The sequence below is a fragment of the Rhipicephalus sanguineus genome, chromosome 1, assembly GCF_013339695.2.
Source record: "Rhipicephalus sanguineus isolate Rsan-2018 chromosome 1, BIME_Rsan_1.4, whole genome shotgun sequence".
In the NCBI taxonomy this organism is placed as follows: Eukaryota; Metazoa; Arthropoda; class Arachnida; order Ixodida; family Ixodidae; genus Rhipicephalus; species Rhipicephalus sanguineus.
Genome location: NC_051176.1, coordinates 231690857 through 231703012, shown reverse-complemented (window position 1 = coordinate 231703012; position 12156 = coordinate 231690857). Strand labels below are relative to the sequence as shown.

The following is a 12156-nucleotide window of genomic DNA, read 5'->3' as shown; positions in this document are numbered from 1 at the left end:
AACAGCAGTACAACAGTCTGTATAGTTGCTGGAGATCATGGAGCTGGCGTTTTAACAAAGAGACTTGTCTTTGTAATGGCAGCAGCAGTTGCAGCAGTTGCTGCTCTGCTAAGTCCCCTTTATGAAACATCAGCTCAAGTGAGTCACTGCAGTTGCAAGATACAGCTGTATCTCAATTTCAGGGATGGATGAAACAAGTCTACACACATTTGTTTATGCTAGTTTATTTGTTTTTATAACAGGAAAGTATGCATCTATATAATTTGCTTGAACATTGGGCTACAGTCATACAGACATAATAAACACACTTCTGGTCACCTTGAAGCATCAAAAATATTTTCTGTGCTTCTTAACAGTTATCAGTACAGATGGACCACTTCAAAAAAATCACCAGCCAAATGTTTAAGTACCAATCACAGTTGTGGATTCCTTGTGGCTTAGCTCACCAAAGGAAATGATGCCACATCCAACAATGAAAGCACTTCCAGCTGCAGAATGCTAGGTTCATGAAATGGTTGCATGAATGAGAACACCTTTGAAATGCTTTTCTTTTTTCTAAATAACAGTAATGGACAGAGAGACAAAATTCTTCAAACTACAGCTTTAACAAATGCCACTTCTGAAGTGTGCAAGCAACTACAAACAGAAGCTGCAGGAACAGTGCTTATAGAAGTAAAATCTGCGTGATGGCCCTTGATATTCACTTATCACCATAATTCCGACAAATGGAAGAGCAATGCTTTGAACACGAATGACGCAAGGCAATGAAAAATGTTCATAGCATGACCTGCAAATAATCATGGAAAGCTCAGATTAATCCAAACACTTGAAGTTCACTATTTGTTCAAAGTGTGGCACAGTGTAAAGGATACCAGTACTACCACCTCGAATAACCACAACATGAACGGAGCGATAAAACCCCTTTTACATGCATGCTTAGCAAATATTCCAGCAGTAAGAAGCTAACAGATCCTACAAAACACTTTATACGAAAAGGTAAATTGGGCCAGTTGACTGGCTCACATTCCAGCAGTCGGGCAAGCTCATCCCTCTTCCATGCAGTGGATGGTGTAAAAGGGCTGCCCACTCCTCAAGGACCAGCCGCAATCTCGACTGCTAGGACATGCAGTGAGGCCAAGTCACGAGATGGTCCCTAGGAGAGTCAACAAGGACAGGACCACACACACAGAAAATGGACAAACGAAACAAAAGAAAAAAAAGAGAGACAAACTGGTTAGTAAAGCAGTCATTCAGCTTTTTCCACATGCTTCGCACGCATGTAATTCCACTGCATTAGCAATCGGTCTGAATTCACCAGTAACAGAGGAAGATAAAATATCTTGCCTTCCACAAGAAATAAAATCATTGCAAGAGAAGATTGCTAAGAGCAGAAGGTCAGCATTCTGGTCACCCGCCTGGCCATCAGATGAAAAAAATTGGAAAGCTTATCCTTGATGGTACAATGCAGAAGCATGGTGTTAGAAAGCTGTTAGTGAAGCACCAAGCACAAAACAGCTAAAAAAAAGAAAGCAAGGGCCCTAAGGAGACCAAACTGTGCTAGTGGAAAATGGTCTGAACAATGCAAATACTAATATTTGCCTAGGATGATGAGCAGCAGTCGCAGACTCCCGAGTTAATACCTCAATAATACAATAGAATCAAATAAAAAACAAACAAACAATTAAAAAATCACTGATTCAAAGAGACTAACAATTCACTAAAGACAAGGACAAAACAAAAGGAAAAGAAAACAGTCAGCAGAGCAATAAGGCAACACGCTAAGCAGCGGTAGAATAAGACAGACAGCAATCGGCACGCATCTGGTTTCCTGCTCCATGAAATCAGTCAGACAGTAGCGGACTATCCAACTTGTCGTACCGCACCTGAAGATAAAAAAAAAAGGAAAGATAGGTTGGAAGAAAGAAAATTTTGTGATGCTCCCATCCCAGTCCAGGACCAATAATTGAAACATGCCTAATGAGGCAATATTTTTGTGGTGCACGGTACATGTTCTGTCATTCATTGAAAGAGCAAAAGCTAAGGCACTCATGACTTGAACACATGGAACATCAACCAGAGTGGATTTTACTCGAAACAACACAGTGAACTATTTGCAACTGTTGCAGTCAAATAGATGCTATGCAACCTTTTACACTTCGTGCTGCTGGTCATTATTAATGATTGTTTCACTGTGGCATGAGGCACACATTAAAGAAAACTCTTAGCTTTACAGTTTATAAACCTTGGACCACATATAGATGGACTATTCCTATACAGCTTGCATGATGATGGACCTTGTTTATTTTTATTTTTCACATACAAAGAAAGTCAGTGAATGATTTTTCGGCACAGAGGTGGCACCAGGATTTTCCTGCAGGGGGTGCAGAAGGGCACTCCATACTTGCCTCCATGGCAGTAGGAGAAAGCAGAAAGAATAAAGGGGGGTCGGCTGGCCGCCATCATTCCCCTTCAGAGCTGCCCCTTAAAGGAGGGTGTAAAAACGTTTGAACAATCAAGCAATCCAGAAAAAATGAACTTCAACAGAGGAAAAATGTTCTGTCCTTTCTAACAATGCCAGCAGCATGAAAAATTTCTTTAGAGACTTTTGTTTGGTGTTGCACTTCAGTGAAAAAAACACCTACTTTTAAATTTTGTTGTCAGTGTTCGCTAGGTGTCTTGTCGCAGAACACCTACATTTTGTGTCCCCTTGTCACGCAGCCCGACATGCATTGTGTGCGTCGCAGGACTGAAGCTATGGCTCGGAGCCGAATCTGTGTAGATGTACTTGCAATGGCAATATAGCATTTGGGAATCATCAAACAGACTCACCAATGAAAGCATGGTTACGGGCAGCAACCTGGGTGGTACCAACTGTTCATGGCCCCTACTTTTGTGATATCGGACATACATACCCTGTCCAAAAAACTAAGGCAATCGTGAGATGCCATGTAACATATGAAAGCTGAACCACCTTCATATATTAGTTTCAAGGTGGTGGCAGCATGGAAATGCCCGAAAAATCAGTTAGCGACTATATGTATGTGCGTCAATATATAAACAAGCAGTTACTTCCGATGTACACCAATTTTAATTGTAGAACAGTCCGTTCATGTCCTTATTAAGTGGTCTGAAAGAATGTAATGGCCTAGTAGTACTCTCGCCACAGGCATTGGTAGACAGTAAAAACATTGAAAATGGAACAAACGAGACAAAACAAGCAACGGAGCATGGCAAGCAACAGTTGTTAGCCACTGTTAGGTCAAACATTGCAAGAAAAGCCAGCAAGCAAAAGCAGCCATGATGCAAAGTTATACCCCACCACACCATTCTCGAGTTATCAAGCACTGCTGTAAAGGCTTGTCACGTCGCGAAAAGTTGGCCATCACTACTAAGTACCACACCTTTAAAAAATTAATAATAATAATAATCAGCACACACTTAATTTGGTGTCAAAACCCCATGTACCATGAATAACAAAGTGAACTTGAGCCAGAAGTCAAATATGAACAAAATAGGCTATCACAGTGTACTGAGAGAGGTTTTACAAACAGTTTGTAATTGTACACAAAAGGAAATAAAACGGTTCCCACTGATAACGAGATTCTGCAAAGCCGTCAGCTCTATTATAAAGGTCATATGGCAAAACTAACTTTACTTTATAGTCTCGAAACAAATATGCACTACAACCACTTGTAATACAAAGGACAGATCAAGCTGTTCTGGCTTAGACCTCTGTAAAGAGAAATATAGGAGCTCAAAAGAAAGTGAGATTCCTACACACTAACCATAGCATTCTGCAAGCTACCGGGCCATTCCTTTACTTTAATGAATGTTTGGCACACATATAAGATGTGCTTTGTAGGTTTACCATAACGGCATACTTCCTGCATTAAACTGGAAAAAAAAGCATATGCAAAAATAATGATACCCTGAACATGTCAAGAGTTGTACATATTTAATGACATGAAGTGTAAGTGCACTGAGCCCACTGCACTCAAGGGGGAGTAAAAGCAGAGGTCAGATTAGGCTGCTTACAAAGTAAGCAACACACAATCCTCCTGTATGCAGATGGGCAGTGTGCACATAGGAAAATCAAATGGTTTCAAAAAAAATTACAACACTTTTAAGTTTCACCTTTTGCTCACATTATTTTGCTTTAGAAAGTAAACAGATCTTACTATCCTAACTTATCACTACATCAGGTAAATGTGTATATTTGGCATAGCAAGCATGTTAGTGAAGCTTAATTAATGAATAAGTGGGTAACATTAATTGTGAATGAAGATTAAATGCACAAGCATTTGCTCATGTAAATAATGAAACAAAATGAGCAAACACTTCTCGTCTCTGGATGGAATTTACTGATAACACACAAACAAAAAAAAGGACACTATTTAAGACTCATAATTTCAGCTTGCTTTTGAGGCACACTGCATTGGTCAGAATAATGCGCAGGCCAACAATGTCAGTAGTAAGCAACTGAATCTCTTCCCAAGTGTTCAAAGCATATGCTCATAGGGAAAGAAAGGAAAGACAAGCAACCCCGAAAACAAGGCCACAGCAAGTGCACAGGAGTGAGGGACACCAAGTCACACCGACAACACATCACAGCCGCTCAGGATCGTCACCGTAGCTGGCCTCAGCAGCCTTCCCGCCACCGAGCGTCCCGTTGGCCACTGCTCCGTTGCAGGCAGTCAATGCCCGCTTCTCCTCCACATCGCCTGCAGCGCCTACCTCAGCGAAGGCCGCCACACCTTTAGCATCAGCCACTGCATCGGCCCGGCGACAGCAGCGGCTGTACACCTTCTGCCCCATCAACAGCAGCAGCAGTGGGATGGGAGTCACAATAGAGGCCGCCACAGGCACCACTGATGCAATATCTGCCTCTGGCTGAGGCAGGGAGAAGCCCAGCAACACAATGGCAATGCCTGTGTTCTGGACGCCAGTCTCTATGGACACTGCAAGCACATCAGCCCATGGGAGGCCTGCAAATCGAGTGGCCAGGGCACCCACTGCAAAGCCTACCCAAACGTTGGCTGCCGCAGCCAACAGTACTCGCCAGCTCATAAGCCGGAACATGTACAGGTTGGCGTACGTGCCAAACACGACTATGTACACTATCATGGCCACTGACACCGGGGCCAGCAGGCGCTTGCACACGTCAGCAACCTTGGGCCGCCAACGCTGCAGGGCCAGGCCAACACCGAGTGGCAGTGTCATTGACACCAATGTGGTGAAGATGTTGCGGAAAGGAATGCGCAGCGATGCCTCTTGGAACAGGCTGCGTCCAAGTGTGAACAGCCAGAGGGGCATTGTGCCTGCAGCAAGAAAACAATAGCACTCTGAATTCACTCCACATGAGCTACACAAATGGTCAGGCTTTTCAACAACGTATCATATAGACAAGAAATGCGTGCCATGGCATTCACACATTTCAGAAAAATATTGCACATGTTAGCAAAATAGTAAAAGTACATTTCTTAACTTGTACTCATTTCATAATTCATTGTGCCGCCCACCATTTTGTTTGTGTTCTTCGTCCCCGTACTGTTTGAGCCACAAATTTCTTTGGCTATGACTCAAGAGAGTTGTGAGTGGGCTAGTTGGAACATTTGGGCAATGATTCACCATGGACTAGTTCAAACTAAGATAAGCTAGCCCATGCGGTGTCTCAAATTTTTTCCTTTCATAACTTCTTTAATCAGTCTACTGAGTGAGTTTAAGTCAATATCGATTTTCTCTTTAAAGGAGTACTGACGCGATCTTGAGACATCGCAAAAGGGACATTTTTCGTTTCCTTGGTAAGCAGTGTCAATGCTGTCCACACACCGAAGTTGGAGAACACGTATAAAATATTTTAATTGACTTTGAAGTTTTCGTCGCTGAGTATCTGCAAGCGAGAACCACTGCAATGGACATTATCCTGACGATTCAAGACAGTTCCCCCGAGTTTGCGAGTTCTGCGTCCTGCATGCAGCCCAAATCGTAGAAATCACTGTTAGGGTCACTGGACAATTCACTCATCATTGTTTATGTGCACCACGAGCAGGTGACGGATTTGCAGCTAGTACGTCGCGAGTTTCTATATCCCCGTGACGTCACACTGCTATGAAACGTCACTGAGAAGCCGCCCTCTCGATATCGAAACCGAAAGTGTCGTTCTAAGGTAGCGGTAATTAAAATATATACGATGCATTCCCAGGCACCACAATACTCATTTTAGGTTTCTCAACACCAGTGTTTTTATTTAGAGCAACAATCCGAAATTTTTAAAAATTTGTGTCAGTACTCCTTTAAGTATTTAAATGAGTCAAACCATTTCCCTGGGCAAAAAAATTATGTTGAAGCTAATAGTCTCGGTGGTCTTCCTTGAGAATTGCTGAAGTAATGAAAGTATAACAAATAGCCTTGCAAGTAAACAACATTTCAAAATTAAGAGATACTTTAGAGTAATACTAGCTAAGAAGATATCCCAGATACTTCAGTTTTCACTGCAAGTGTGTTTTCGACGTAAATGAATGCTGCATCCATAAGTGAAAGTCAATCTAATATGTAGCAAATGTGCCTATGTAGCTACCTCTAAAAATCCCACTAAGAACATGTTCTCCAAGACAATAGCCACACAGAATCCCCATTTTATTTAAAAGATGCTAATGCCATTTGCAAGAGTCTCATTAGCATGATATGCACTAAAGTCAGACAGGCATTTCTTGGACATTCTAAAACTACCTACAAGCACCATTCTTGCATCACAAAAAGTGTTAACAACGATAACTGCTATGTTCAAGGTTGATCCATTACCCGCCACCGTGGTCTAGTGGTTATGGTGCTTGACTGCTGACCTGTAGGTCGCGGGAATAAATCCTGGCCGCATTTTCGATGGAGGCAAAAATGCTTGAGGCCCGTGTACTTAGATTTAGGTGCACGTTAAAGAACACCAGATAGTCAAACTTTCCGGAGCCCTCCAATACAGCATCTCTCATAATCAAACCGTGGTTTCGGGATGTTAAACCCCACTATTTATTATTATTAAGGTTGATCCATTAAAATGACAAAAATGCTTTGACTTCCTGTAGTTTAAAACATACTTTCCATGTGAGAACATGAGTTCCTTATCTTTGTACCTTACAGTGCATCATTTCTAAAAAAAAAGAAAAAAAGAAGAAGAGAGAACAAGGAATGCAATAGAAGAATGATTACAAGAATTACGTGATGCACCTGAACAATCGATGCACACTATCTGTACAGCCCAAGTATCTCAGTCACTTGCCAAAGTAGTAGCAGATTCACGCTGTACCTTAGCATATTAGGAAAGAAAACCGTCACACAGTACCAGTCAAGCACTCTGATAACATAAGCACTGTAGATTGAGAGGAAGAAAACAAAAACAAAATAAAAGCTACTCACACACAGCAACAAGTATGCCCAAAAATTGTTTGCAACATACACAATGGATAAAGAAGGAACAGAAGAAAAAAAGAAGCCTATTCATTTAACACAAAAGCAATGAAAGAAGAAAAGTGTATATCAAAATGCAACATGTACTTACTTACGATTCAATCTCATCTTCGTACACTGCCTTCCACTGTTATAACTACCCGAGATTGTTCAAATAAAACTATGGAACTCAAAACAAAATACCTTTTGCAGATCATCCTTCACAAAGGTGTGGCCATCATAATTTGCATGATAATAACCAACCAATACAATTACGTGTTAATGTTTAATTGATGTACTTATTTGACCTAACAACATTAGCGGACATCTTGTAATGGCAGAAATGTAAGTGGCCACCACTTAAAGTATAATCTTTTCCTAGAAGCACTGTACGTAATACAAGTTCCAAGAATTACACAAACCTGCTGTGAAATGTACATGTTGATTTGCATGATAGATTGCTATAAAGAAACTTCTTAAACACTTGCCTGTTCGACAGTTTCCCATAAAACACATTTCCACAGTGCACAAACATATTAAATGAAACAGCCATGCATTTTGCTGCACCTTTTGGGTGTGCATTTACTATAAATTGTACTAGGCACAAAGTTTTCAAAAAGACATTGTTTTTTGAGTGGCGGTAGTTTAAATTCTATTACCACATACCGAATAATGTCAATAACCATTTAGCTAATTAGCAGGACTTCTAATAAATAAACATGGGCAATTATCCCACAAATTTTAATGTTTGTCAGTGATGCGAGGCTCAGACAGAACAAATGGGTTATTTTGTCGCAAATTCCATACTTTTAACAATATGAGAGTGTCACCACAGAAACACGTGATGCAACAAGGTCCGGGGATTCGAACAATTGAACCCTTACCCAATGAAGCTATGGTGCTGATGAAGGTCATAGCAATGCTTAAGTTTAGGTTTCCACCAAGAAGAACAGTCCACATGTTGCTAGCTCCTCCTCCAGGGGAACAGCCAAATGTGAAAAGCCCAAGCTGCAGGTAAGCTTCTTCAAAAAGCCACTGTGCCATTCCAAATGCCACCTGCAGTAAGATAAACAATGAAGTGCAATGTTGAGATAGCATGGCCAATTAGCCTGACCGATGAAGTACAATGCCACAAAATGACATAGATGCTGCAAGAGACACTGTAATGGAAAGCTTTGGATTATTTTGGACTCTTGGGGCTCTTTAACTGGCACCCAAAACTTAGCATATATTGTTCCCGCACTTTGTCTAAACGAAAGCAGCTTGTAACAGGCACGTGGGCAAGGGGGGGCCCAGGGGGGCCAGAGCCCCCCCCCTCCCTGAAGTTCGTCCAGCCTTCTATATTTCCAGGCAACTTTTTTATTTTTGCCATGGAAAGACTTCCTTTCAAACAATGAGGCCTTGCCTACCCCGATAAAAAACCCTGGCTACGTGCCTGGCTTGCAATTTAACTTCTGACCTCGGAAAAAAAAAATTGCTAACAATAATTCTTGTCCAGCGAACAAACAGAGCAGCCAGACAAATTTACTTTCTATGAGGAAATAAATTTTGCTGAATCCAAGATGAAATTCTATGGTGCCCTTCAGTGGCACTATCAAACTACGAAGGAAAAGCTGTTCTGTATTTCATATAATGCAATTTCTCATACAGTTAGTAGTACATGTTTTGGGCAAGAGTGTGATGCCCCAGAAACGTAAAATATATTGGCACCACAGCAAGTATGAAGGACTGGATACAACTATAACAAAAGCACTGCCAACAAAAATGCGGTTAACTCAGCGGGTTTTCCTGGACCCTTAATTGCCCTCATGAAAGTGATAAGCCCTCAATTTCACATAAAAACTGGGCAATTCAGTCCTGCGGTTCAATAACCAGGCTAAGCTTTTATACTCAGTGGGATAGATTCAAGGGTACTGCAGCATGGGTGCCCATAACTTACTGACCTTATTTCTTACATTTGCACATCCTAAAAGCCTACAAGAGGTGCCAGGTGAGGCAGTCAGGCACTTCTTATCAGCTCGCTCAATCCATAGGGAGAAATAAATAAAATCGAATAATGAAATGAGAAAGCACTATCCCCTTCCCTCTACAACACACCACGGACAAAGGTTTGCGCAACAGCGGTGCTAAGTATATCCCCTGAAAGAAGAGTCACTTGGCACAGTGATCAAGGGGTGCATTGCAGAAGCCAAGTTTACCCCTTCACAAACCCATTCAACGCAGTAAAACAACCGTACTGATCACTGCTCACACATTTAAATGTGACCTCACAAATCAGCTGCATCTTCTCAATGTGATCAATATTACGGAGTCAAAGCCAGTCATACTTCATATGCAATATGAGGCTGCCCAGGGTAATCTTTTTCAAAGCTCCAAGGTCATGTAAAGATTTTGCATGGAACACTCATGAAACTGCAGGCAGAAAACAGTACCAAAAAAGCATATAATGCAATAAACGCAAGGTGACTCTTGAAAACACAAGGCAAGTAGACTGTAGCAATGAAACTGCTTTTGCCTAGAGAAGCAAGTCAAAGAGGAAATTGATTTATGAAATTGAATAATGCATGCAGTTTATGCGCTTGCAATAATCAGGAGATATTTCGGAATAAAAAAAGTACAGTCAATGCGAGTCCTGTATAATTTCCATTTCTCTGTACAGCCTCCGGCACGCATGTTTCGAGCCGAAATTTTGACAGGACCTGTTATTGTGCTAGGGGGCTTCGCATCTTTATTCCTGTCCGTCGCACTTGCTTTTGGTCCCTTCGACAGTGAGAATTATTTAACACTCAATAAACGTGGCTCTTACACAACCTGCCGACAACCGTATGTTTGCCTCGCTAATGCGGTGGAAAGAAACAACAATGACAGAATGACTCGTGCCACATCGAAAGCACGCAGTCGAAAGTGATCGTTTTGTGGCGATTGTGCAACTGCGAGTAGCCTGCACGAAGCTAACAACATCCACGCGCGGTACCCCGCTATCAAATGCCGACAGGCCACAGGAAAGCGACCGACACACCACATCCGCGACTCGATCTGTTGCGACGGGTTTCCTAGAAGAATGGGTGGCGTCAAGGTCCGCCTTTAGACAAGGCCTCCGGCGTCCGCTGTCGCGTGCCATAAGCACGGTCTTGTTGCAGGCACGCGAGGGTCAGCCACTTTCAGCCAACGCTGCGAGTGTGTGTGTGCAATGCCAATAACGTCTTTCAATCATCGGCTGCCTCAGGCAGCGCCGGTCAGCGGGCAGTGCACGGCAGCCGCCTGATTTAACTACACAAGCAAGATGCACTTTCGCACGACAAGCGCTTGGACGGAACAGCAACTTAATACATTATGTAGGGCAGTGACACTCACCAAAGGCATGGCGAGATACTGGCTGAAGAAGCCTACCACCGGTCCTATAGGTCTTCGCAGCACGTCTTTCACAACTTCCATGTCTAAAGCACAGCCCATGTTGATGTAGTTTAATGAAACTAGCACGGCCACGGACACCGTAAAAATCAAGGAGAGTCTGCTCTGCTTCCGCACTACGCTGACTGGTAGAAACTCGTTCGACTCGGTGCCATTGGTCACAACGCGCACCTTTGCGTGACCCAGAAAGTTCGCCTTCACGGTAAACGTCCCGTTGACAAAAGCGCCCGTTTCAGTCACGTTTAGATCGGTCACCGATGCCACATACGGATTGTCCGAGGCGACGCTGAAGAACCGCGGCTCCAAAGCGGGTGCAGAAAACGAGACTCGTGCCAGGTTGCCCTGCTTCAACTTCTCCACGCGCATTGGGTTGAAGGCCACGGACAGCGCGGCCACAACCTCGAGCAAGAGCAGCAGAAGGCTACACAACAGCGCCAGCAGAACCACGGGACACATGGTTCAGCCTAGGTCTGGACAACGGCTTGAAGGAGAAACACTTGACGTTCCAAATGCCGGCGCCACTTGAAAAACCAGTCTCCGCAAACGAGGCCGCGAGACGAAGCTCCGCTGCCCCGAGTGTCTGGCCGCTGAAGCAAGGACGCTGGTGTGCGCCGCTTCCACCGCTAAACGCGAACCAAATGCCGAGCTGACGTATCTGACGTCACACTCGACGGCGACGACAATCGTAGTGGGGGAACGAAGGGGAAGCGTAGCGCGCTCACCTGGCGGTAAAGGTGGTAACTAAGAACGGCGCGTCGGGCGTCGGCGCCTTGTCGCTGCCGGCATGTCGGGGCTTGTGTTGTGGGCTTGCGCCAAACTTCACGCGTCCGTGTGCCGAAAACACTTTGAAAGTTCATTTTGGTTCGTTTAGTAAGAGCACTTTGTGACTGCCAGACCGCTTAACATTAACTGAACAGCACACGCTGCCTTTAAGCAGGCGCGGCGCCAGGATTTTTTTACTGGGGGGGGCACCCACGACAAGTGGGTTCCTTCAGGGAGGGCGAGAGGCTGGGAACATATGCATTGTATTTTGACTACGCTTGCTCTTGGGGGGGGGCAAAGGGGGGGCAGGCGGAAATTTTGGGGGGGCTGGAGCCCCCCCATACCCCCCACTGGCGCCGCCCCTGGCCTTTAAGAAATCTCTAAGTAGGCCAGAGTAAGAGGAAGTTCCGACGCACAGAGGCGAAACTTTCACTTTAAGAGAAAAGTCACGATTTTACGCAGATAATTCATGCGTGCCGGTGGCAGCTCACGCTTTGGCAACGGCAGGCGTTGACGTTCGTCAGTGTGTGTGTACGCACATTGGTT

At 43.8% G+C, this 12156-nt stretch overlaps 1 protein-coding gene across 4 annotated transcripts; it reads right to left on the bottom strand.

Annotated features, from left to right (window-relative positions):
* Nucleotides 1-208: 208 nt before the first annotated feature.
* LOC119374350 (P3 protein) lies at nt 209-11499 on the bottom strand. Of its 4 annotated transcripts, none has more exons than XM_037644441.1 (4): nt 10792-11499; nt 8322-8493; nt 4629-5318; nt 209-1153 (listed from the first exon to the last, which is right to left on the bottom strand). In XM_037644441.1, the coding sequence occupies exons 1-4, from the start codon at nt 11302-11304 to the stop codon at nt 1140-1142; spliced, it is 1389 nt and encodes a 462-aa protein (XP_037500369.1). In that variant the 5' UTR covers nt 11305-11499; the 3' UTR covers nt 209-1139. The 4 variants fall into 4 exon arrangements, with proteins under 4 accessions (XP_037500369.1, XP_037500385.1, XP_037500375.1 ...); XM_037644457.1 differs by having other exon boundaries at nt 209-1883; nt 4735-5318; XM_037644447.1 differs by having other exon boundaries at nt 4735-5318.
* Nucleotides 11500-12156: the final 657 nt, after the last annotated feature.

What these genes read in the sequence shown, in the direction of transcription:
- LOC119374350 (XM_049420239.1), bottom strand. Translation starts at nt 11,304, where the DNA reads ATGTGTCCCGTGGTTCTGCTGGCGCTGTTGTGTAGCCTTCTGCTGCTC. An exon ending in AGTATCTCGCCATGCCTTTG is followed by an intron (nt 8,494 to 10,791) that starts GTGAGTGTCACT and finishes ATCTTACTGCAG; the next exon opens with GTGGCATTTGGAATGGCACA. An exon ending in CAGCACCATAGCTTCATTGG is followed by an intron (nt 5,319 to 8,321) that starts GTAAGGGTTCAA and finishes TTCTTGCTGCAG; the next exon opens with GCACAATGCCCCTCTGGCTG.